Raw genomic sequence first — 27,662 nt, 5'->3', positions numbered from 1 at the left:
CAAATTGTCCATTTTGTCATTTTCAAACGCACTTTCTCCAAGCTTGTCGGGAATTCGTCATGGCTTCCCCGATGCAACTTTCCGCAGCGAGCCTCCAAGCGTACAGCCGCCTACCGCCGCTCCCGCCCGGCCGCCGCCGTTTGAGAAGCCTCAGGCTCCTTTGGAGGTTGCCGGGTTCGTTCTCCATCAAGGTCAATTTGTTGACTGTTGGTAGAATCAGCAGACTCAGGGATGCGAGGAGCTCGTTACGCTGCCTTTCAATGGCAAACACCGAAATCGAGGCGGTCGAATCCAGGGAGCAAGTTGAGCGCCCGCCCTTCGATATCAATCTCGCGGTTATCCTTGCTGGTTTCTCGTTTGAAGCCTACACCACTCCGCCCGTAATCTCCTCTCACTGTCTTTGGCTTCCATGAAATCGTTGATGCTTTTTGGTTTAATTGCCACAGTTTAAAGTTGTAATTTGTCAAGCGAACGTAGTCTTGTGGATGTGATTGCCGAGTGAGTGACTCGAGCTAGAAATTAGCTGAAGTATATTGTCTTCTATGATCAGAATAAGGAAACCTTTGTGTCTAACCAGCAATCAGATTGGGGTGGCTGCTATTTTGCTTTTGTGATTGGATTCTTCAATATGGAGGACATATTTGAAGAGGGTGGGGGAGAGTGGCTTCAGTCTTAAGCTGTTAACATTGTTCTGTTGGTGTTGTTGGTGATCAGGAGAACATCGGAAGGCACGAAGGCGATGCTGCTGGTTGCAAGACAGTGTATCTCTCGGAGTATGTGCTTATTTTCTGAAATTGACTAAAGAAAAAAAAATAACAAACGATCTTTCAGGATAGTCAGCTGAATTGTTTTTGCACATCTATTGTCTTTGCAGAAGATTCATTTTAGATTAATTACATGCATGTTTGCATCATTGGATGAATGGCAGCTGAAATCTCTAGTATCTGTGTGACAAGTTACAACGACGCACATTGGTTAGTGGTAGAATTTCGATATAAGTTGTAATTTGTCTTTACTCTGCAGGTCCTTTGTCCGTGAAATATATGATGGTCAGTTACTGATAAAGCTGAAAAAGGGTATCGATTTACCTGCCATGGATCCATGGGTTGGTACTACTTCTTTTTGTTTATTTCTGCATGGGGATGATTACTTAAGTTTACTTTTATGCTTCCACATCCTCTGTTTCGGAAATGAGTGTAGCATAACGGTGCATATCCTAGTGGACGACTTGCCTGCGCTCTGGAACTAGAACTGGAATGTTTTTAGTATTTGAACTATATATCTTAGTAGTCCTTGTTGTAATGGTTAGGAACCCATAAGGCAGAAATACTTATCTTGGCAGTTGGCACTAAACACCAAGAGGGAGAATCATTTACTCAAAGTCATTATGAATGTGTTTGGATTTAGAGTTGAGTTGAGTTGAGTTTTGGTTTTAATTAGTTTGTAATGATTGTATTATTGAATTATGTGAAAAAGTATGAAAAAGTAATGAATAGTTGAGATAAAGTAATAATTAAGTAATGATTGTGATGTTGAATTATGAGAAAAAGTGTGAAAATGTAATGAATAGTTGAAATAAAGTAATGATTAAGTAATAATTGTGTTGTTGAATTGAAGATAAGTGGGGTTGAGTTGAGTTGAGTTAAAAAAATTTAAAATCCAAACACACCTTATATTGCCCTTTCAATGTCTTATAAATGTATTGCAGGGAACTAGTGATCCATATGTGGTCATGCAAATGGACGGTCAAATTGTTAAGAGCAAGGTTAAATGGGGGTAAGTATTTCCGCATATTACACAGGAGTTTCTCTCTCTTTCTTTGCCCCTCTCTCTCTCCCCCCGTACTTTTCTTCTTGTCCAAACAAAATTCAAAAGAATCCAACACCATGGAATGATCGGATTCGCTAGTATGCAGTATTAATACTCACTGTTTATCCATTGATATGCAATTTGCACTACTTTTTTTTGAGTCTATCCTGTTTAAAATCCACAAAGGGGAAGTTAGGAAATGAAGTAGTAGATTCATTCTTCTAAAAGAGACTAAAAACTCACCTAAAGACATGAAAAACTCTGACCTTCTACTAAAATAAAATAGAATGTTAACGACCTACAATTAAACTATAAACTACCAAATTCAATTACAAATCTATGACTAGCTTGGATTAAACGCCTTAATAACTCTATTTTCATAGAGATAACCCTCTCTAATTGGCTTTCGTTTTGGAGCATAGCTGCCTATTCCTGTTTTGTAATTTGCTCTTGGCCATGTATTGGTCTGTTTTTGGCTCCTCAAAAGTTAATCATTCTTCATTTTCTCCAGAGTTCATTTAGAGTTGGAACACCTACCCAACAGCAATTGATTGTCGGCTTCTTTGTGCAGTTATTTGCAACTACTCGCTGTGCCCTGATTTCTAGTGATCTCACTAAAATTCTTAAACTAGATTATCATCAATAATGTCGAAACATGGTGTTACATCGAAAGGCGGGCTCTAGAAGAGGCCGAAATATGTGCCCCACCAATCTTATAAATCTGAAACCCTCGCGCCTAATGATATAATAATGTCCAATTACAAATTATACCAATTTAATCCCTTAAAAATAAGATTACAATGTACCTAAATTTCCTATACACTTGATAACAAAACCCAAGTCTAGGCGGCTGTACCGGTTGAATATCTATAATCTCAATTACACGAGTTCACACTAATAAGCTAAAAGATATAATAAATTCTTTAAAGTCAGGCTCAAACTCCGTACATGGATGCGTAATTACCCTGTTTAATGAAAAGTAGAACCCTTAGAATTCTTCTGAGCATGTTAGATATCCAGTTGGATTCCTTTGAATTCTCATAGTCAGCCCCTCACCAAACCAAGAACTTCAATAAACTGTAGATAATAAACTCAAGACATGCCAGATATAATCCAGAAGCTTGAACTTGCATTGATCGGTCTCTCATTCTCCACACCGGCCTGCCCCCGCCCCCCCAACCCCCAACCCAAACATATTTCTATTCTTTTCCACTTTCCCTCTTATCTTCCTCTGTTACTCCTACCTCGAGCTGTTGATCCTTCTTGCTCTGTCATGCTTACTTTTTCTCTTCATTTTATTCTGTTTTATATTGCTACCAAATCAATCTAATCCTCCAATTTAAAGTTTTCCCAGAATTAAAACTAATTCTTAATCTGATATGTCAATCATCTTATAGTAAGTGGTGGCCAAAAAAGGAAAAGAAAATCTTATAGTAAGTGCACAAGGCAATATAACTGACCAAGAATTCTCACACAAAGTGCTGGGTCAACTGATTGGGGCCTATAAGTGATAATTTTTCTTATGTGGCATCCCTCTCAGAGCTGCAGGCATAAGAACTTGAATTGTATAGAGGGTAGATGAAGTTATTACCTTATCTGGACCATGCAGGAAATAGTTGTAGGGGGATCTTTCTTTCTTCTTCTTCCTTTATTATTATTATTATTATTATTTTTAAAATATAAATTTAATTTAATTTAATTTAATTTTTAATAATATAAATATTAAATATTTTGCATACACCATAATTAGTGTAGTCGCGTCCTTATTCAGTTTCTTTTTGGTGCTTCAATAGCCCTATGTGATTAATTGATATCATTTTTACTCCTGCAAGTTGGACAGGAGTGATTTTTCTGTGTTATTTGATGGTGCTGCGATTAGGATTTTGCTATAACAAATATAAGATATTCTCTTTACCAATCAAATCTGTCATTGCTTCCTCAGAATATAAAATATGTCATGATGCAAATTGAAAAGACTCTTTGCCCAGGATTCATGGATTACTTACTTTAACTTTCTTCTATTTGAAATCTTTTGTAGGACAAAGGAGCCAACCTGGAATGAGAATTTCACTTTCAACATTAAGCTTCCACCAACCAAAACTCTTCAGGTTATGCCTTACCATGTCGTTTGTACTTTTGAGGAGTTGGAATTGCTTTACTTCCTCTCCTTCAATCAACAATTGAAATTTATCATTATTTGAGAATGATGGCTGGCATATTGAAATGTCTGGGGAGGACTTCATTTATGAATTGGCTCTTGAATAGTTGTATTGATAGTTTCACCTTTTCTTTTTCCTTTTTTCTTTTAACGTTACTCTAGTCATAATTGTCTACTTTGCTAAATATTTAGATATCAAGTGTCTTTGTTTGGAAAAGTAAGATCAAGGGTTACTCAAACCTGAATTTCTAAAATTAAAGTTGCTACTCTTTGCCCTTATTAATTTTGATGCCAATCCCTGTTTAACATCTCTTTCTCTCTCAGTCACAGACAGAAGGAAATGAGACATCAAGACCTTTTTGTTGCATGGGTTGATATATATTGCTCTGTTGAGGGTCAAGCCAACCCAAAATCTAGAAAAAAGAACATCAAGGACAAACGTATCAGCTGACCTGCCTAGGGCCTTTGAAATGATAATTAACAAGATGATACCTTGCATCATCTTTTCTCTAGTCTTTACAGATTCCTGAAAGGGAGTCAGGAATGAATCTTCTGTGGCCTTTCTACCAAAATTCCCTTCTACTCAGAAAAAATATCGATGACATCAACCTGAGCCAGTGATTTCTTTAGGCATTTTTCTGTACATGAAAATGCAGAGACCAGATATTACCCATTGAGTAAGATGGCATTTTTGGATGGTAGATCAGCTGTACCCATGGGATAGTGAAGTCTGATGGCTGAACTTTGGCGTTTGGTTTATGTTAGTCTGACAAATCTCCAGTAAGATGCAATGCCCATGCTTCTCTCATTTGTCATGGAAGATGTGAGAGAAAAATGCATTGGAGTATTCTTCCAAAGGAAATCTTAGAAAATTCATAAACAGTAGATTTGTTGTGCCAAAAATTCTCTCCGCTTTTCATATTTTGGTTGAATTCTCTATTGATCAAGCATTGTATCTGAACGGGTCAGCTGCTTTTGCACATCGTCTTGGATTTTACTCAGCCCCAAAACTTGAGAGCCCTCCTGTCAAATAAATCCCAAAAAGATTGGTATTAGGATTTAGCCGATTATTTATTTCCATTGCTATTTTGTCGATGCCTTGCCTGCTGTGTCACCTTTTGACCAATTGTCAATATGTTGCTGTGCGTGTCTTAGTTGTACAATAGTACAGTCATTTGCATGGGATTATTACATAATTACTTTTCGGGATTAATAAATTTTTTCTTCAAAATGTAAATGTTTAAGTTATATGTATTTATGCTTATTTATACACAAGCTCTATTTAGAAATGCTTGAAAAATATATAGATTCATAGTTATGGATACGTCTTATTGCATAATTTTAATATATATATGCAATAAAAATATATGTTTTCAAATTTAATGTCTGTAGACATATTAAGGTATTGAGAATACCTTTGATACAATTGTTTCCATGTTACTACTGAAACATATAGTATGTGGGTGTATCTTCTTGGAATTTTAAAACCAAGGGCATATTGTGCACAGAACTTTTGAATTGTATAAACGTCTATTATTTTTATATTGATTGTTGCTGCAATCAGTTTACCTTATTTATATTCTCCCAATGCACAATTAACTTGGCTTCTTTTACAAAATTACGTATAGACCAGAAAAGAGGAGTGGATCCATTAATTTATGGACAACAGGACACATTTCGCTCATCTTTTGTGGTCAAGCAGGTTTCTCATGTACTGCAAATGAAATACTTGATCTTATTTACAATTTTTTAATGTTATTCTATCTTGAAATTATTTATAGTGTCTTAATAATTACCTCATCAGTATTTTTGAAATTTCACACAGAGATTCTTCATGATGCGATTCACTGTGGATGAAGTCTTGGCGAAGATACATTACATGTTTAAGTTCATATTCACCAATTATAGAAATCATTATAATTTTAATAGTGAATTTATGTTTTTTTTTTGTTCTTGTATGTAAATTGACTAAAAATATCTTAAATAAATAGCATAACATTTTAAATTTTTTCCTTCGAGGCTGGGTGGATTTGTATCTCAATATTGAATTAGTTGACTGCACTTGTCATTTTGATTATATAACTCATGAAATTTTACTTTTTGGAGCGCAAGTTGGAAGTTTATCTATTTTTTGTGATTTATTGACTGCAGTGGTTGAAAATGCATAAACAAATGTTTGTTTTATATGCACATTAAATTAATCATTTGTTTATTGATAATAAAAAAGTGTCATTGATGCACAATAAATTTAACAATTCTACTTTACCATATCTATTACAGATAGATTATGGATGCTTTGTTGTATGCTGAAGTCCTTGGTCGAGTTAAAGCTTCTTGTTATGCTTGGGATAGCTTCCTCTACTGTTAATGTCATTATCTTCCCTTTTAGTTCACATCACCTGTGAATTTGAAAGATCACAATTTAAGTGATAAATCTAAATTCTCATTTATGAAGTAGATTGGCAAATCATTGGAGTGATAGACTAAAGCCAAGTGGATCAAAGTTGTCACATTCTTTGTGTTTACATTACATTTTAGGTCGCTGCTTGGGATGCAAACCTTGTGACTCCCCATAAACGCATGGGGAATGTGGGCATTGGTCTCGAGCTTCTTTGTGATGGTGAGATTTCTAAAGGAAATTTCTTAATGCATCATGTGCATATTACGACATATGATGAGCTCCTCTTTTGGCCTCATCTTCACTTTTCAACATTACCACAGTGCATCAACTCTCTCTGTTTCTGAGGTTATGATGGCAAAATTATTATAAATGCCCAGCCAATCAATACTCTGTCCTCTATTTCTTTCACTCGATGGTGAGATTTCTGAAGGAAATTTCGTAATGCAGCATATGCATATTACGACGTGATGAGCTCCTCTTTTGGCCTTATCTTCACTTTTCAACATTACCGCAGTGCATCAACTCTCTATTTCTGAGGTTATGATGGCAAAATTGTTATAAATGCCCAGCCAATCAATACACGTTCCTCTTTCTTTCACTCACATATGTTACCCTTTGCACCCTCTCTCTTTCCCTCTCTCCCATTTAATTAAATTATCAATATTAAAATAGCAGAGCAATAATGATGAAGAATTCTCACAGGATGCCAATTCTGATGATTGAAAGTGGAATATTTAAGCAACATTTATTTTGTTTCAAGTAATGATAACTGGTTATATTAACTTAAATGAAATCCGTTATTAAGTATGATTTGGTGTCTAGTGTGGGAACTATTGCATGAAAAAGAATACACACCTCGGAAGTACCCTTATCTTTTCGGAAAGAAAGTTCCTCCTTCATTACACCTGGGATGCTTCTATTGTAATGAAGGATTCCCATTCTATGTGGAAAGAGCCCATACTAATAATTATGATTTTACATGTGGAAAATTCCTCAATATCTTTTTTTTTTGGCCTCCTTCAATATCTTGTTCATTCAGCCGTATATTGACTTTTAATTGCACTTTGAAAAGGTGGCAACAGCTGGTAAATCAGAAATAACTAATTTTGGATAAACCAAGAATAATATTTTTTTTTTCATTATTGAATAGACAGATAGATATTCATAGGTTATAAATTTCATTCCGCTGCTAGATCCTACTATTATTGAGTCAGACTTCTACTTTTTCAAGTGGCAACAAAAAATCTTCATGTGTGGCCTTTTCCTAGCATTTTACTGTTGAGCATTTTTGAGACCTTTCAATCTAACTTCCTATCTTATTAAGAATAAAATATAGCTGAACAAAAATGAATGGGGATATTGAAAAAATGTAATAAATATAATAAATATATGTCTTTCACATCCAACTGTAGGAGATGAGAAGTTTTCATTGCAGATCCAAAGAAATGTTCTTTTGTACCAAAAAGGCGTATTAGCAGAAATATTTGGGCCTTTACATTAGTGAAGTCTCTTTTCAACTGGGAATTCGAGAAGCTTTTTTCACGACAGATAAATTGTCAAACACTGACCTGAAAATATACCCTGTTTTCAGTACATTTTCTCTTCTCATTCCCAATGGGGACTCTTTTTTCCTTCTAACTGTTCACTTTTGACAATAATAAATAAGTTATTGTTTTTTACATAAAAGAAGATATAAGATCTTTAGGAAAAATAAAAATAAGAAAAGACGGTTGAAATGAATTGATGAAATATACAAAATTGTTTTGTAACTTCAGCAATCATTATTTTTCTCACTAAGTATAGTACTTTTGATCGAAAAATCAGTTTGATTTATGTCGCACCTTTGTCCAGTGAGAAAATGGGTCAGGCTCTAGTGGATCAAACATGTAGGAATTAAATAATGTCGAATTGATGGGAAAAAAATGGAAATAAAATATAGGAGGAAATTAGAAAAAGAAAAGAAAATAGAGGAAAAAATAATTAAAAAATGTATATAAATAAAAATAAAGTAAAAGAACCCATTTTTCGAATGGACAATTTCAAACTTGAAAAGGATCTTTCTAATTCTTGAAGAATGAGGGACAAGGGGATTGATCTCTTGTTAATTGTGATTGGATCAGCAGATGTTGGTTAAAAGAATGACACGTTTTAGAAGACCAAACTTTGATCGAAGAGAAGCAAATGAAAAGGCTTTCATATAAAATTTTCATATAGTCGAAAATGAGGTTTTTATTCTGTTCATGCCAGATCATGAATTAGAAACCGCATCCAATCTCTAAAGATTTCTAATGCTTTCCATTTATAGCAGTTAGTGATTTTGCTTAAATTTCGTCATAGTAATAACATCGATGCATTTGCAAAATAACATGTCGACATAATAGAAAGAATGGCATCACCAAAGAATGGCATCATATGGGTATGAAAAGCTTGCGTTTTGCTAGGAAATCTGCATGAGCTGGTGGTGGAATTGGAAGGAATGGGTGGTGGAGGAAAGCTACAGTTGGAGGTAAGTTTGTATGTAGATTTTCAATTGAAATATCATTTATGGAAAGAAAGTGTAAAATTTGTATGCCATCCACAAGTTTTGAAAGTTACTGCTGAGTGCATTGAAGACATTTCTGAATAAATGCTTGGGGTTGATTACCTATGACCCAAGCAAAAGAAATTGAAGGGCAAAAAGTTTTCTTGATCATCAAAGTAAAGGGGAGAGAGAGAGAGAGAGAGAGCGGGGGGGAGGGATGGAGGGAAGGAGATGTGGGTGCCCTACTGTAAACTTGAAATATCACCATCCACCTTGTCTACTATACCTTCCTTCAACTCAGCATGTGGGCACACAAGTTCTTTTCAATGATTAAGTTCCTGCCTTATGAAAAAGGCCAATCAACAGATTGAAATATGCTCTATAACATGCTAATTCGGATTGTACCCGTACAACCCTTCCCAAGAATCAACTAATCTAAAGCTCAGTGTTGGCCAAACCCAGGTAGGCTTGGAGTTAAAGGTGCCGATTACAGGCTATTGCATAAGCTCAACATTGTTTATGAACAAAAAAATTGGCAGCGCCTTATCGCTGTATGGCAATCATCTATCAAATCATTTTGTCCCTTCATGTGAAGCAAAAAATGCATCTGTCCCTCGCCTCCCCTATGGCACCCAAACTCCTAACCAAAGCAACTGTAATGCTATTTATGTTTGTTTGTCACTGCAACAACCACAACCTGCAAATTATGTTTGTTGCTCATAGAGATTTTTGTTCAATTATTCTTATAGTGTCTTACAATTTCATCTCTGGATCTGGGGAAGCAAGAGCAATAATTTCAGAGTACTTAATTCATATTTTTTAAGTGATCAGTGATTAACTTTTGGGTCATTTATGCTTATATCACCTATAAGTTTGCTAAAGGAGACATGCACTCCCTAGTTTTCAAGTTTTCAATTAAAACTTATGTAGGTCAAACACACTAACATCCCTTGCGAATTTTTAGAGAGACACTGACACCCCTTGCCTGGCCCATCAGAGCTGACAGCAACCAGTGTAGACTGCCGAGTCAATGCTGATTCAAGCCTTAGGTCAGACAACCTAGGTTGGGATCAGACATGAAGTATCTGTGTCCTTTTGAAAATTTACATGAGTGTAGTATATTTGAAATAGAGGGTGTTTGTATTTGTCTAAAATTTGGATTCAAGTATCCTTTAATAAACATAATAAACTTAGGGGGCATGTGATGAATTAAGTGCTTAAAAATTAAGCACTTAATTAGTTAAAAAAAGAAACGTATAGGAAGAGAGTTGGAATTATAAGGGTGAGAGAATGTTTTGTAAGAGGTTGGGAGCACCACTAAGTGAAAAATGACTTATTTCATTAAGTCAAAATTTTTTCCAGTGGTTTTTGACTCAATCATTAAGTAGCTAAGACCATTATCTTTCATCTTTCTCTTTCTCTCCTATTCATTTTTCCATGTAACTAACTTGTAATTAACTTTTAAACACTTATTTAATTAAGTTATAAACAAACACATCCTTAGAGTGGGTTCCAACTACATATTATCCGTTTTCATCAGTTGCATAGTTTCTTTCTTTATTATATAGAATGGCTATTAATAAACCACATGTTATGTCACTTAGAGAAAGATGACAATCTTTCCTCTTAGTTCAGTCTCGGGATAGATTTAACCATAAGCAAAATGCTAAGTTGTAAATGTCGGAAAGATATTGGCAAATGTTCCTGTTGTTACAGTTGGGAAAAGTTTCATTGTTCCTTACTTGTGGACTTTCATACTGCTGATTTTGTTTAAGGGTTTGCTGTACAATTGTTACTGAATTTGATGAGATCCAGAATGCTTAAGGAATTACATTGTTTACATTTTGAGGCTTCTTCCAAAAGTGTGTATATATGTATATACGCACATATTTATGTATTGATCATTGGCAACCATCAAGATGCTGCCAATTTTTGTGCACAACTGATGAGGAGTCTAGCTCAAAATGACGACCCATATTTTAGAATACTCTAGCTGTTGTGAGAAGTGAATATTGCTATAATATAATTTCTCTTAATTAGATATTATTTCCTATGTTAGCTTGAGCCAAAAGTCTTATAGTTTGTTTGGTTTTGGGATTAAAATTTTACTATACTCAACTCAAACTCTATTCTTCCACAAATTCAACATTACAAACATTACTGTTTTGTTTTGTTTTTTTTTTCTTTTTATAAATTCCCTATCTCCTTTATATCTCTATATACAAACATATATATATTCTCACACATCCATAAATTTTTCAATATTTGTAATAATTATTTTGTCTTTTTTTATTCTTCAAAATTGAGTTGAGGTGAGTTGAGTTGAGTTAAAATCTCAACTCAAAAACCACATACACTATTAAGTTTCCAATTCCATATTGATTCCTTTTCCCATTTTAGGAAATTTATCTAGAAGAATTTAGTTGTCACTTTTCTATTTTAGAGTAAAGGGAGGTGCTTTTCCCCTTTATATATATATATATATATATATATGCTATTCACTTCATTATAGGAGGATATCTCAGAAAAATCTATTGTTTAATAATACTTTGAGTTTGTCATAACACTTTGTTTTCAACATATCGCTAGGGTTTAAACGTGTTTTACACCTTTCGAGTCTAAATTTGGATTTAGGCGTTGAGAAATTGTGATTCGTGCTATATCAGTCGGTATCATAGCAGGTTTTAACTAAACCTGATCATGACGAACGAAGCGATTTACAACCATCCTAATGCCAAAGAGCAGGAGGTGGAAGTGATTCAAGCACTGGAGCAGAGGATCGAAAGGATGGAACGGACTCTCGAGCAGAGGTTGGAGCAAAAATTAGACCAGATGTTTGAGGAGTTACGTATCATGCTTGGCGCTCTAAACTTGCATGCTGATCAGAATGCGGGAGATGGCGGTCAGGCACAATGAGTTCTTCCTTGTGAGCCACATGTTGTTCAACGTGTCCCTTGTAGGATTCGATATTATGAAGATTCAGATGAGGAGAGTGGAGTTGCATGCAATCGATTTGCTCATCAACGAGGGAATAAAGCAAATCGCCAGGATGATAGAGACTTTCGTTTGAAGGTCGATATTCCTGTTTTCATCGGATGCTTGGACATCGAGGAATTCTTGGATTGGCTATCAAAAGTCAATTGGTTCTTCGAATACACTAAGCTTCCCGAGGAGAAGCACGTAAAGCTGGCGGCATACTGATTAAAGGGAGGAGCATCTGCTTGGTGGGATTGTGTGCAAGAGAACTGATGACGTGCAGGGAAGCAACCCATCCAAACTTGGGAATGCATGAGGCGAATATTGAGGGCTAGATTTGTTCCTCCAAATTATGAGCAATATTTGTTTATGAAATATCAGAGATGCGTACAAGGGCTGAGGTCCGTCCATGATTACACAATCGAATTCTTTAGGTTGGCGGAGTGTAATGCATTAAACAAATTAGAGAGCCAACAAGTTGCTAGGTATGTGGAAGGTTTAAAACCAACTAGCCGAGATGAGGTTGGAGTGCAGATCGTAGCAACGGTGGGTGATGCTCAAAGTTTAGCTTTCAAGGCTGAGATGATGCAAAACAAGGAAAATTCATACCGCAGGAGTTTGTGTAAAATTATTACAAACCTCTCCGGAAAGAAGCCGAGTTACTAAACAGCTCGGATTAAACAAGTAAGATTAAGGAATTTTCGATAAATCAACTAGTAAGAAGTCGGCAACAGAGATTTGGAGCTCCAAGGAACCAAAACTCTCTTGCCAAGCAATTCACGACAAAGTGCTTCAAGTGCAACCAGTCGGGTCATCGATCGAGTGATTGTCCTCGGCGAAAGGCTATTGCTTTGGCGGTGCAGGAGGAAGATGTTGAAGATGTGTTTTGTGATCCTGAGGAAGAGGAAGAAGAATAATACAACAGTGATGATGACTATGAGTAGACGTCCATGATTCGAAAGTTGATGCTTACCCCTAAACAAGAGGATCAAACCCAACGAAATAAGTTATTTCATACGAGGTGCAACATTCAGTCTTGCACTTTCAACTTAATTATTGATAGCTGAAGTCGAGAATATTATAGGAGGAGTTGTGGTTGAGAAACTCTGGTTGCCTGTTGAGAAACACCCAAATCCTTATTCAATTTGGTTAGATAAAGTCAGTGAGTGATATCTAAGTGGTTGAACGATGCAAGGTTCCTTTCTCCATTGGCAAATATTGAGATGAGGTGTACTGTGATGTTATGGATATGGAAGCTTGTCATCTATTGTTTGGGAGACCTTGACAGTATGAGATCGATGCAAAGCATCTCGACAAAGAGAATGTGTATAAGCTCATAAAGAAAAGGGTGCGTTACATCCTAATGCCCTTATCAGAAAAACCTAAATCCAAAGCTGTCCCGAAAGTGGAGGGTGAAGTGTTTTTTTTATAGAGACTCGTTCTTATCGGGAGATTGAGACTGATTTTAAAGAGTTAAAGGATTTGCATGTGTTGATTGTGAATTATTTACCATCAAAGAAGCAAATCGTGGAGGTGCTAGAGGAGGTGAAGCCCCTACTTGCTGAATTTGAAGAGATCACCCCTGAGCAGTTGCCAAATGGGTTGCTTTCAATGAGATATATTCAATACCAAATCGACTTGATATCTGGAGCAAGTTTACCTAATCTTCCCCATTATCGCATGAGTCAACATGAGAGTGCTATACTATAGGAGAAAGTAGAGGAGTTGCTACGAAAATATAATATTCGGGAGAGTTTGAGTCCTTGTACTGTGCTTGTATTATTGACATCGAAGAAAGATGGGAGCTGGCGTATACATGTCAATAGCAGAGCAATCAACAAGATTACGGTGGGGTACATGTTTCTCATTCCAAGGTTCGATAATATGCTGAATCAATATATAAAGCGGTGGTGTTCTCCAAGATTGATCTTTGGAGTGGGTACCACCGGATTCGAATTCATTCAGGAGATGAGTGGAATACCATGTTCAAAATTAGAGATGGACTTTATGAGTGGTTGGTAATGCCATTCGGGTTGTTGAATGCCCACAGTACCTTTATGTGTTTGATGAACAGGTTCCCAAACCTTTTATTGGTTGGTTTGTAGTTGTTTATTTCGATGATATTTTGATATATAGCAAATCGACTAATGACCATCTCAAGCATCTATATAAGGTGTTGATTGTGCTGCGGAGGAATAAGTTGATTATCAACTTTAAGAAGTGCAATTTTATGATACCGGACTTGTTATTCCTTGGGTATATAGTAAGCTCGGAAGGCATTTGGGTTGATGATGAGAAGGTCCGTGTAATTAGAAACTGACTTATTTTAAAAACGGTTGGAGAAATTAGAAGTTTACATGGCCTAGCTACATTTTATAGGCGGTTCATACGCGGCTTCAGCACGATCATGGCCCCAATCACCGAGTGCTTGAAGAAGGGGAGGTTTAATTGGGGAGAAGAAGCAGAAGCTAGTTTTGCATTGATCATGGAGAAGTTATGCTTAGTCCCAGTTCTAGCATTGCCTAGTTTTGAGAAATTATATGAAGTATGGGAGTGGTATTGGCATTGGAACTGTACTATCAGAAGAGAAACGACTGGTCGCATATTTTAGTGAGAAGTTTAATGATGCCCGTCGAAGTTGGTCTACCTTTGACAGAGAGTTCTATGCTATTTTCCGCGTCTTGAAACATTGTGAGCATTATTTGGAGGTCGTTTTGCACTCTGATCAACAAGCACTGAAGTATTTGAATAGTCAAAAGCAGATCGGCAGTAACATGTATGCTCGGTGGACTACGTTTCTTCAAAAGTTCCCTTTTAAACTAGTGCACAAATTAGTGGTGCAAAACAAGATTGCTGATGCGTTAAGCGGGCATGCAGCATTGCTGATGATGTTGAGAAGCGAGCTTATCGAGTTTGAAGAGTTGAAGGAGCAATACGTGGATGGTGAGGATTTTGCCGAAGCTTGGTACAAGGTACCAAATCGCCAGGCAGCTGGGGAATTTCACATCCATGAGGGATTTTGGATGCGAGGTAATTAACTTTGCATTCCTCGTTCATCCCTTCGAGAAAAACTGATTAGGGATTTACACAGTGGAGGATTAACTGCACATGTTGGACGAGACCAGACCTTAGCTGCTGTTTGGAGAGGTTTTATTGGCCAAAATTGCGTCGCTATATTGTGAAGTTCGTGCGGAGGTGCCATATATGTCAGACTTCTAAATGACAGACACAAAATATTGGTCTCTATCATTGTTGCTGGTACTTGAAGATGTATGAAAGGATTTGTCAATGGATTTCATATTGGGGTTATCTTGTATTCAGTGGGGGTATGGATTCCATCTTTGTTGTTATCAATAGATTCTCGAAGATAGCACACTTCATACCATGTTGAAAAACCACAATGCTCCAAGGGTGGCGAGATTATTTTTCAAAGAGGTGGTTCGTTTGCACGGTGTTCCTAGGTCCATTGTTTCAAATCGAAACACCAGGTTCCTTAGCCATTTTTGGCTTACCTTATGGTGAATGTTTGACGCCTCATTAAGGTTTAGTAGTACAATTCACACAGATGGTCAAACGGAATCGATGAATAAGACCTTTGCAAATATGGCTCGTAGCAATTATGGAGAAAAACCAAAGCAATGGGACTTCGCTATTGCTCAAGCTGAATTTGCCTACAATAATGTAGTTCATAGTGCAACTGGGAGATCTCCTTTCTCGATAGTTTATCAAAAGGTTCCAAGGCATGCTATCGATTTGATCAAGCTACCAAAGACTTGCAAAGGCAATGTTGCAGCTGAAAGTATGGCGAAGGAGGTGCAATCAATGCAGCAACAAGTTCGGCAAAAGTTGGAAGCTATGAGTGCAAAGTATAAGAAGGTCGCCTACAAGCATTGCAAGGAATGACTCTTCAGAAGGGGATATGGTGATAATGTTCCTTAGGAAAGAAAGATTTTTAGTTGGAAGTTATAACAAGTTGAAGTCGAAAAAGTATGATCCATATAAGGTGTTGAAAAAGATAAAATGACAATGCTTATGTTATAGATCTTCCCAAGTCCATGGGTATTTCACGTACATTCAATATGGCAAATATTTTTCCTTACTATGATTCGAAGGAGCCATTATATCCTGATTTTAACACAAGCTCAAGGACGAGTTTTCCATAAGTGGGGGTGACTCCAGCAGCTAGGAGAAGTGAATATTGCTATAATATAGTTTCTCTTAATTAGATATTATTTCTTATATTAGCTTGAGCCAAGAGTCTTAAGTTTTCAATTCCATATTGATTCCTTGTTCTATTTTAGGAAAGTTATTTAGAAGAGTTTAGTTGTCACTTTCCTATTTTAAAGTCAAAGGAGGTGTCTTTTCCTATATATATATATATATATATATGTGCTATTCACCTCCTTGTGGGAGGTATCTCAGAAATACCTATTGCTTAATAATACTTTGAGTTTATCGTAACTTTTTGTTTTCAGTATATCGCTAGGGTTTAAACGTGTTTTACTTCATTCGATTCTAAATTCGGATTTAGATTCAAGAAACCGTGATCCGCGCTTTGTCAACAACCTAGGTTGAGCTTATGTAAGCCTGTAATCCGCACCTTTAAATCTAAGCCCAACCTGGGTATGACAAGTCTTGGGCTATGGATTAGCTGATTCTTGGGATGGGTTGTATAATATTGGTATAATCCAAATTAGCATGTTGTACTGCATATATTAATTTCTTGATTGGTCTTTTGATATGGCTGGAACTTAATCACCGACAAGAACTTGTGTCCCTGCATGCTGAGTTAAAGCAAGGCACGCTAGACAAGTGCATGGTGATATGACCCGATTAAAGTAAGGGCCCTGCATCTGTGAAGTAATCAGGTTGGCTTCAATCAATTGAAGCATTGTACACTAGAATACTTGTTTGCCGTTCTTCTTGAACTTCACATAAAGGGCAATTGCCTACTGGTACTGCTACTACCACCATTATTGCCGTTACTACTAATACTGCTACTACTATTAATTATCATTGTTATTACTTCTATTAATATAGCACTCTAAAAAATTTAAGGTTTCTAGAGAAATTGCATAATGATGAGCTGGTGAGTGTTCCCTGTTATTAGGTGCAAGTATGAGACTGAGACTTACTATTGATTTGAATATCAGATTGGTAGGGTGAGTTCATAATTAATTTTGGAGTAAAATCTGCAACTTTTCATCCTTGCCTCTCTTTTCTCAAGCAAACACTGGTCATATTTGTTTCATAGTAGGAGCAGATTTTAGCTTCTTCAGGGTGCCTAGGTTATTTGACAAACTGCACTAGTACTTATATTTAAAGATTCATCTGACTTACAATACCTCTTTTGGGTTCTCATGATTCAATATTTATTGATTAAATTGGGTTGTGCACAAGGCAAAAGATGAACCAAAATACAGGTAAGTTGCCTTTCCTGGTTTTTTTTAAGACAAAGGTTTTCTGTGAATTTGTTAAGTAGAATAAGTGGGAACTCATCAGGAAGAATGCATTTTGATGATAGTTTATTAAGTTATATAAGCCACTTTTAACAAGTTGATTTTTAAATCTAGAACAAGGATTTATAAGGCAACACATCATCATGTCGATAATTTGCATGTCAATTTCATGTTCTTAATTTTCTAATGTGGCTTGTATTCCCATTTTAATGTTGATCTTTCATAAAGTGGGGTTTCGGGTATATCCCGTTTGGGTTTCTTTCTCATATTATTGAAGGAAAGAATTTGAAAAAGAGATCTCTGTTGTTCAGGAAATTGGGTTTTCGAGCATCTAGCTTCTTTTTGTTTTAGAAGGCATTTGGCAAGTTTTAGTAATTTGGACTGCAGTTTACAATCAAGATGCGTTCATATTTAGGTTATAAGGCAGTGTGAAATCAATGAACAACATGGGTATGGTTCACTTTTTCAGGAATTTAACAGTTTGGGCGTGGTTCACTATGTCAGGAATCTTTATATATGACTTACTGTTTGTAACAGTTGTTCCTGCTTTACTTAAGCCTGCCAGTCAATCAGTTTTGGATGTGATTTCAAGGTGATGAAACCTTTTGCCCATAATTTTAGGTAAGATACAAAAGTTTTGACGAAATCGAAGATGAGAAGAAGTGGTGGAGGCTTCCATTTGTTTCAGAATTTTTTCGGCAAAATGGTTTTGGAGCTGCTTTGAAGTCGATTGTCGGATCTGAGACTGTGCCAGCGCGGCAGTTTGTTGAATATGCTTTTGGGCAATTGAAGTCCTTTAATGGAACATACCTTCAGAAGGAAAAGAGTGCCAGCAGTGACAAGTATGTCATTGAGGACAAATCTATTGATTCTATTGTTGCTTCTGAGATAAATTCAGATATCAATGTTAGTTTGTCACGCTCTTTCAATGACCAAATCACAAATGAAGAGAAAAATAAGGGTGAGGCTTCACTCAATAAAAATGGTCTAGAAAATGGACATGGACCTAGAGCAGAAATACAAGTTGGAGAAACTACTCAATCTGATAAAAAATTCTGGAAGGATTTAAGTAATGTTATAAATCAGAGAATTGTTCACAAACTTGGACTCCCTGCCCCGGAGAAAGTAAAGTGGGATGGAATTGATCTATTAAATAAAATAGGTTTGCAGTCAAGAAATATTGCAGAAGCAAGTTATGTTGAATCTGGACTTGCAAGTCCTGAAGGTCAAGAAACTGATAGTAATAAAGAGAGTGGCTCTCTTTCAATTAGTGCGATACAATCATCAATTCCTGAGATAAAGAAGGTGACACAGGATCTGCTACGGCAAACTGATTCTGTTTTGGGAGCTCTGATGGTTTTGACTGCAACAGTATCTGAGTTAAACAAGGATGGGAAGTTACTAGGAAAAGACGAATCCAGAAAGCAAGATGGTATCTCAACCTATCTTAAGAGCGAGGAGCTTGTTAGCTTGGAGGACACCTTATCTTTGGATGAGAAAAAAGCAGAGGAGATGAGAGCCCTCTTCTCTACTGCAGAAAGTGCCATGGAAGCATGGGCGATGCTTGCCACTTCTTTAGGCCATCCCAGTTTCATTAAATCTGAATTTGAGAAAATTTGCTTTCTTGATAATGCCTCCACTGATACACAGGTAATTTCTCTATATTCTTAGTGGATCTGGTTCTTTAGAATACTTAATGGAACTTTCCTCCAAGGAAACGAAAAGTTGAGCCAATGAAACATGAATTATCATTTTCTGGCTGGTGGTTTGTGTCATCTTTTTCTGAGCTAAAGAAAGTTTCAGGTGGCAATTTGGCGAGATATTGCAAGGAGAAGATTAGTTGTTGCTTTCAGGGGGACAGAGCAAGTATGCAGATTTAGAAGTACTCTTTCTGTTGAAGTGTGTTATTTATATCTAGAATTAAGTAGCATAACCTGTTTTGCCCATTTCAGTCAAGGTGGAAGGATTTGCGGACCGATCTGATGCTTGCTCCTGCTGGGTACTACGATAAATCAAACTTTTATAAAGGCTTTTTTGGCAGATCCTCGTGTACTATTATTTGTTTAAATGAATGTTTGCTCTCCGAGTATGTATCATTTATTTTTGCAGTTTGATATATTCCTTCGTGAAATATTCTTGCTACAACTTAGAGGATTTACAGTGTTGTATGATTTCTGGTATGTTTGATTGTGGAAATTGTACTCAATAGTTCTTTTGTTGTTAAACTCCTCAGTACTGCCATAGTTATGGTCCACGTCAGGGAAATACCATGGGAAAGCTCTGTATACCTGTCTAGAAGCATAAATGTTTACCAATGTGACTATAATGAGCTTTAAATTGATCTCTGGTTGTCAGTTATGTTGCAGGATGGGCTGACCCACTTTTAGAATCTCTTTGCTTGAAGCTGTAGACTTGTTTTTATAAGTTGTTTTCTGTTAACTTTGGATAGGAGGTGTATAAAGCCACTCTTGTTATTGATTACCTTAATTCTTGTGTCTTGCTTCTATAGGTTGAACCCTGAAAGAATTGGAGGAGATTTCAAGCAAGAAGTTCAAGTATGCAATTTTATCTTACATGTAACATGTTCCAAGGCATTTTGGGGTACTACAGGACGGCAAGCAATCATGTGCTTTTTTCAGTAATCCCTTTTTAAACTTCTTTGTTGTTCCAGGTGCATAGTGGGTTTCTAAGTGCGTATGACTCAGTCAGAATAAGAATTATATCACTCCTCAAATTGGCCATAGGTTTCAGGTAAGTTGTATTTATGTGATCTTCAGTCATGTATACGTGGCTGTGTTATGTTGAAATCTACTCTATCTTTGTTTATTGGCATGAGATATACATTTTATTATTTCAGCGATATTATATCCATAAACAGAAACGATAAGCACAGTTCATTTCTTATACTACCAGGTATCATTATCATGAATGAAATCCTAATACTGAGTCAACACAATAGATGAGGGCAAATGATTCTTATGGTAAAGCTGCAAGGATAGAGAAATTGAAAAAAGGAAACTCGACTTGGCATTTCTAGATGAGAGCACATTGTTTTCATTATTCTGGGCTGACCTAACCAACAAGAAAAAGTGGGTTTTCTGGAAGAGGTCTGATTTTCGCTTTAGTAATTCGTTCTTGGTTTCAGTTGTATTTTGAAAGAACTCTATGGGTGTTAATAGAGAGTGGGTAAGAACGAGAAATTTTGAGAAACTGCAACATGTCCTCTGCTGTGGCTTTTCATTCTATTTATTATATATTAGAGTTTACATACTGAAAAGATAAATACCCCTTAATAAAAGATACCATAAACAATTGAACATTCCCAACGCTACTCCTTAAGTTGGAGCATATATATCATATGTTCCTAGCTTGTTACAAATAAAATCAACCTCACTACCCCTCACAGACTTAGTGAACAAATGAGTGAGCTAATTTCAGATGCCACATGAATAGTCGCTGACTTTCAGATGCAACATGAACAGTCTTTGTTGTATTTTCCATGAGCTTCTCACGAATGAAATGGCAGTCAACTTTGATGAGTGAGCTGATTTTCAGATGCCACATCAATAGTCGCTGACTTCCAGGTGCAACATGAACACTCTTTGTTGTATTTTCCACGATCTTCTCACGAATGAAATGGCAGTCAACTTTGATGTGCCAATTTTGTGAAATATTGGATTAGATGCAATGTAGATGGCTGCCTTATTGTCATACATCAACTTCATTGACTGAGAGTGTTAAACACCAAGCTCCTTCAATATATTCTTCAACCATATCAACTTACAAGTAGTAGGGGCCATGGCTCTATATTCGGACTCTGCACTGGACCTCACCCCTATAGTTTGCATTCTACTCTTCCATTCACGTCTGTTTGGTTTTGGAGTTGGAATCCAATTCCACTCCACTCCAGCTGCTAGAGAGAAAATAGATAATAGTAGATGGGAGAATTTATTATTATAAAATTGGTGCAATAATATTTAGAAAAAAATGGATGTGAATTTATTATCAAATGGGAGAAAAAGACAAAAAAAATGCATGTTTATATGTATGAATGTAAAAGTAGATGGAGAATTTATTATTAAAAAATTAATTGTATTAATCATTTGAAAAAAGTAGGTGTGAGAATTATTATTAAATGGGAGAAAAAGATAAAAAAATGTAATGATTATGTTGTTGAATTGAGGGAAGAATGGAGTGGAGTAGAATTATATTCCGAAACCAAACGCTACTTTTTACCACCAATGCAATATCCTGTAGTGGGGATCCAGCCCAATCCGCATCAGTAAAACTCTGTATGCGAGTGTGACAATGACCTTAATACAATAGGCCTTGACCCAGAGTGCCTTTAAGATACCAACACTACGGATTGCTTTCTATATTTGGACTCTGCAATGGACCTCACCACTACAGACTGCTTTCTACTCTTCCAAGAAACGGAATTACCACCAATGAAAATGCAATATCCTGTAATGGAGATCCAGCCCAATTCGCATTGGTAAAACTCTTTGGAGTGCGACAATGACCTTAATATGATAGGCCTTGACCCGGAGTGCCTTTAAGATACCATAAAATACGCACGACAGCTTCCTGGTGACTGTCCGCGTTGGATCCTGAAACAAACTGTCTGCACTGATGGCAAAAACAAATACAGGTCTAGTAATTATCAAATTAGTCAATGTCCCAACTAGCCTCTTGTACATTCCAGCATCTTTCGGCAATTCTCTTTGATCAGCTACAAGCTTTGTGTTAGGATGCATGGGAGTATCAAGCGGCTTCAACCCTGAAGTTCCTGTCTCAGTTAAGAAGTCGAGAACATACTTTGTCTGAAATAGGAAAATACCTGACTTTGCCCTGGTAACTTCAATATCCAGGAAATATTGTAATTGTCCCAAGGTTTTAGTGTCGAACTCACTGCAGAAACGATTTCAGAAGTTCTGAGAAACTAGCCGAGATGTTCTCTAGCTGTGGCTTTTCATTCTACTTATTATTATAAAGTTTACATACTGAAAAGAAAATGATAACCCTAAATAATTAAACATTCCCAACAATGGGCCCCAATTTCAAATTGGTTCAGCCATAGTTGGGCCTACGCTAGCACACACAGCTGACTTTGTTACAAGGTCATCAAGTGCAAGCAAGTCCAAATTGAAATTAGATATTCAAGTGCAAGCCAAGCTCAATTTCTAGGTCAGGGTTCAGTATGAATTACTCTATCCCTAACAAGTGAATCGAGAATGAACTGGCGCTAGCCACCTTCATTTTCTCCTGCTCTGCACCTGGTTATGGTGAAGACAACAGTTCTATAAGTTCTGTGGGGAATTAGTTTGAATTTCAGGCCACACTTAAGTTGGGTCTATGGTACATTCATTTGACAGTATAGATTTTCCAGAGGCTTCTGATGGTACTAGTTATACTCACTCCGCCAACACATTATATGGCAGTTGTGATTGGTCTCCGTTTTTCCTTTTTTTGCCTACAAAGCATCTAACTCCATGTCAGTCCCACTTGGGAGGGCATAATCTCATCAGATTAACCAAAAATAGCGAAAACGGATATCTCAGGAAAGTTTATTTTCAAATGGAATTAAGAGAAATGGTGTTGGCGAGCCAACATGAGACTCACTTAGGCCATTGAAGACTGATGCAACTGTAATGGTTCTTTTTTTTTTCCCCCCTGATTGATAATTCTTTTCTCTGTTTATATTTCATCCTTTCTTAAGGCCAACTTTATATGTTGAGAGAAGCTATTCAAATGCTGCATCATGAATTATTGCTTTCTTCTTTATTAAGGAGGGGGTAAATTATGTTCTCACAGGGATGATGCTGGTGAGTCACAGAGCAAGTGGCATGTGTATGTCACTGGTCATAGTTTAGGGGGTGCTCTGGCCACTCTTCTTGCTCTGGAGCTCTCGTCTAGTCAATTAGCAAAGTAAGCTTCCTCTTACACCCCATGGAATTACTGCAGTTTCACTGTCAGTAAATGAGTTTATAGATACAAATTGACAGGCATGTATTTAGCAGCAAAATTTAGTTTGGACAATGAAATTGTAGAATGTTATATTCATTATAAAAGTGGATTATGCTATTGATGACCTTAGAATACTGAGGGTATTAGCTGTAACAGTGTCGTAGTTATGAGATAAGGGCTATGAATAATTTCATCTACTTCACTTGCTTTCCTAGCTCCTCTATGTGATTCATATGATTAGGGGTGGAACTCCTCGTGGATATGTATTTGCCAAGTCAGGTTGCTTTCTTTCCAGTTTTCAATTCATGCTCTTATCAAGTGCTTTAAACTCCGGAATTCTAGCTAATCCCTGCAACATGCCTATTATGATCATATTGAGCTCTGTTCTGCTGTTGTAATATGACTGGTTGAATATGCATTTGGTAATGATACAATTGTTAAAGAAGATACTTGCTAGATGTCGGCATATAGACAAAGGGATGATGTTTGATTTGAAGACTTAGAAAATGGAGGATGATAAGCCTTAATGGATAATTTTTCTACCAGTGACTCTTGCAGTCCCATGTAAGACCGTATCAGTTAACATCATTATCATTATCCTGTTAACGATTGAGTTGTTCTTGAAAGTGTGTGTTTTTTACTAATTGGAACTTGAACTTAAGTGAGACCTTTAATTAGTGAATGGCTCGTTCTTATTGAATTGATGATCAACAATAGTTACAATATCAGGGAAGTATCTTTTTTCTGTGCATATCAGGCGTGGAGTGATATCTGTGACCATGTATAACTTCGGATCTCCTAGAGTTGGTAACAAGAGATTTGCTGAACTCTACAATGAGGTAAGGAAAAACAGCATATGTTAGAGCTTTATTATGAGATAGTCTATTAGGGTCTAGACATTTTCTGACGTGGAATGTTTTTTAATAGTCTTCTGGGGGACTAGGACGTGGAGTATATTCTCTAACTTTTGTTAAGCTCTATATAACCTGCATATTAAGTTCTGTGCATTATAATATTCACCGTGTTATGAGTCTTGACAGGAAAGGGCTTAGAATTTAAAGTAGTTGCTATATAACATGATGCTAATGGAATTTCCAAATATTTGTTGGTGAATTTTATGAGTATACTGTCTAGCTTACCCCATTTTTATTTCTCATTTTCACTTCAATAAACATACTAGTTGCTGATTAAAGCTTTCATATTTTCCTTTCAGAAAGTCAAAGATAGTTGGAGGGTTGTAAACCATAGAGATATTATACCAACAGTACCACGCTTGATGGGATATTGTCACGTTGCACAACCTGTATATTTGGCTGCTGGAGATTTAAATGATGCGCTGGTGGGTAGTTAAAATGATCTATCTCAGAGCAGCCCGTTTTTTGTTTTCTTTGTTTTATGAATTTTTCGAATGCTAGTGGAATGTGTGTTGGGCCAAGATGTTTCATTCCTTTGCCTTGGAAGACGTTTTTGGTTGTGGTTACATGGGGAGACATATAATCAAGAAAGCTTCTCATGGTGGAATATTTGTGAGTTGTAACCAATATTTTAGGATTCCCTAAATTAACGATGCCATATTTACTGCAGTTCAATGCTCTAATGAGATACGGTTTCCTACTTGATATAATTAGGTCATGGCATGAGAACTCCCTCTGAAAGAAAACTATCATCATTGTCGTGTTTATTTATTTTAATTTATTTCTTTTCTTTTATGCAAGTTGAAATGTATTTAGTACCTGATTCACTTTTTCACCTATGCTAAAGGATATTAGATCCTCCCATTAGTAAATTCATTCTGTTGTATAAACCGTGAAATCTTTGTGTTCTACAGCTTCATTGAACCTAGCTTTTGTGTACAAGCTTCGATCCAGACAGCTTTTATTTTAGGCAACTGCAGATTCATATTCAATTTGTATTAGTAGAGGTCGTTGAGGCCAGGTTCTGTTTATCTAAATTTCTTGGGGCACACTGCACCTCCTTATAGATTGGCCTGTTGTCATGGTTGTTCAGATAAACATCGAGCTCTTGGGTGATGGATACCAAGGAGACTTAGTTGGAGAAGCCACACCTGATGTTCTTGTTTCCGAGTTTGTAAGTTCTTTCTATGATTCCTGAAATGAGTGCCGCATGCTTAGTATTAAAACAGGTCGTTTTGCATGTTTTATAACGTTTAATATATGCTGCAGTTAAATATATTTGTTCTTTTAGTATAGTGGTAATAATTCTATTGAGAGTCTTGGCTGTGTTTGCTGTCTTATACATGTGGCTGGGTGAAAGTTTCTATCACAGAACAAATGTGCAGATGCTGAGAAATTCTTGCAGTAAGTCAATGGAATAATTCTGCATGCATAGATGCAGAAGATTGTGGGCTTTTTATGGAATGGTGATGTTAAGGTCACAGTTGATACAGGAGAGTGGAATGGAGTGAAGATCTCATCCTGACTCCATCTCTTTATTTTACTACACTTTTGGGAGTTAGAATGGGAATTCCACTGGGATGAGATTTCTTTTACAACTTAACGGAGTGGACAATGCTTCAAAGAAGCTCAGGAATGTTCATTCCATCACTTCAACAAATTTTAAATCAAGAAATTGAGAACACGAACATGCCTTTTTTATTTTTTTGGATATCATCTTAGTTAATATGTCCTTTTCTAATAATTACATTCCATCATTTTTTTTATAAGTCAACAAAAAACAACCACGTTTTCTCTCTATGTCATATGTTATGTTATTCTGAGTCAGTTCTTTTCCATTCACCATACTGAACATGACCTGAGAGTCCCGTTATTCGGCATGCTTATTTTAATATCTGGAACTCTGTCTTCCTCAATTTTACTTATGAGATGGAAAAGTATTATTACATGCGTATCTTTTCTGCAGATGAAAGGTGAGAAAGAGCTCATAGAGAAGATTCTGCAAACTGAAATAAACATATTCCGTTCCATCAGAGATGGAAGTGCACTCATGCAACATATGGAGGACTTCTACTATATCAACCTCCTAGAGGTACATATTCTGGTTGTACAGTTATTTAAGTTTCGTGATGCCACTTAATTAAGTTCAATTAAAATCAACTTAGTTTGATCAGACTTGTTTTCATATGTTGAGTGGTGGTTTTCTTTAAAGGATTGGGGTTTCTGGGCAACTTATCTGATATGGAAAGGGGGATCTGAGCATTTGAAAATTTTGATAGCTGCCAGACCTGAAACCTTAAGGAAGACAATGATCTTTTACGAATCATGCATGCGTAATATGACTGGTATATGACTCATCCAAGAGAAAAAAAAGTTATAAGAGAGAAAAAAAATATATATATATATATATGACTGGTGTATGGACTTAGTAGTTTGTGTTTCTCCCAGTCATTCATTGTGATTTTCTTTGAAGGAAAAAAGATGGAAAGTAAATCTCCTTAATGCTGCTGAAAAAGAAATATCCTTTGATGCTGTTTTCTTTATGATATTTCTCTTTAATATCAAAACAGATTCAAGGAGATAGTGAAATATTAATGTTGAACATAAAGTCGTGTTGACTCTAGTTTCTAATGGATAGCTGGTACCCTTATAGCTGCTCTAGACATTAAAATGTCAAACTGAATGTTTAAAGGGTTTCTCTTCAGAAGTCATATCGATTTAGAAGCACGCTTTATCTACAGCTACTTAGGTCACCCATGGTTGAGCTGGATATCTCTTTTCTGCTTTCTGTAAACCCTGCATGTTCTAATGTAGGAAGGAGGATATTTTTTCTGATGAGCTTCATCATCTTCTGGTTTCTATAACATGTATCATGAATCTCTGCTGCTCCTTTCAGAAAGTGAGGTCAAATTACCGAACCTCTCAGCTTGGAACATCTCAAGTTCGTGAGCGGAGTGCCTAAGGTCGGGATGATGTTTAGAAGCCCCAGAATCAAGCTTGTACATAAACCTTTCCATTTCTTGTGAATGGTATATACCTGCACCATGGAGGATGGAAAGAACCAATGGAGGCAAGGGAAGTGCTGAAGATATCAATATCAATTTTACTCGCAGTGTATTACTGCATTGTATATGCCAGATACTGCTCTTTGATAGAATATAGTAATAAAATTGCGAATTATTCCTGTTTGCTTTCTTAGGACCAAGTTAAATGAAGTCTGTCTAACTCCTCATGCTCCGCAGCTATTTGAGATTTTTGAGGGCATCACCTTAGGTGGTTGGATCCTCTTCGGACTAGACTGTTGTACTCTTGAACACTACGTTTACAGTGCAGAGATTCTCGGTTTTGGTGTAGGAGCAGCAATCAAGCTATGTAGATTAATACGGAGGTCTCTGTACTTTTCATCAGTCGGAAATCCCTTGCCAATTGTTACAACTTGTAGACGGTATTTTGGTCT

The 27,662-nt window shown here is 36.5% G+C and overlaps 1 protein-coding gene across 3 annotated transcripts; it reads left to right on the top strand.

Annotated features, from left to right (window-relative positions):
- On the top strand, window positions 1-27,662 carry LOC116208046. 3 transcript variants are annotated; one of them, XM_031541249.1, is made up of 18 exons: window positions 2-380; window positions 715-773; window positions 1,024-1,105; window positions 1,709-1,776; window positions 3,848-3,917; window positions 6,506-6,587; window positions 8,810-8,874; window positions 17,946-18,974; window positions 19,128-19,190; window positions 19,277-19,323; window positions 19,834-19,879; window positions 19,996-20,075; window positions 23,139-23,252; window positions 24,049-24,130; window positions 24,505-24,630; window positions 25,299-25,379; window positions 26,172-26,297; window positions 27,102-27,662. In XM_031541249.1, exons 1-18 carry the CDS (start codon window positions 60-62, stop codon window positions 27,165-27,167), a joined length of 2,607 nt encoding a protein of 868 aa, XP_031397109.1. In that variant the 5' UTR covers window positions 2-59; the 3' UTR covers window positions 27,168-27,662. The 3 variants fall into 3 exon arrangements, with proteins under 3 accessions (XP_031397110.1, XP_031397109.1, XP_031397111.1); XM_031541250.1 differs by lacking the exon at window positions 23,139-23,252 and having other exon boundaries at window positions 1-380; XM_031541251.1 differs by lacking the exons at window positions 2-380; window positions 715-773 and having other exon boundaries at window positions 1,025-1,109.

The sequence above is a fragment of the Punica granatum genome, chromosome 5, assembly GCF_007655135.1.
Source record: "Punica granatum isolate Tunisia-2019 chromosome 5, ASM765513v2, whole genome shotgun sequence".
NCBI classification, from domain to species: Eukaryota; Viridiplantae; Streptophyta; class Magnoliopsida; order Myrtales; family Lythraceae; genus Punica; species Punica granatum.
The sequence above is the reverse complement of the archived record's forward strand: the minus strand, read 5'-3'. Positions and strand labels throughout refer to the sequence as shown.

Coding starts and splice junctions, on each gene's coding strand:
- LOC116208046 (XM_031541249.1), top strand. CDS start 60: ATGGCTTCCCCGATGCAACTTTCCGCAGCGAGCCTCCAAGCGTACAGC. Junction 8,875..17,945: donor GAGGAAAGCTACAGTTGGAG/GTAAGTTTGTAT, acceptor CCATAATTTTAG/GTAAGATACAAAAGTTTTGA. Junction 20,076..23,138: donor AAATTGGCCATAGGTTTCAG/GTAAGTTGTATT, acceptor ATGTTCTCACAG/GGATGATGCTGGTGAGTCAC.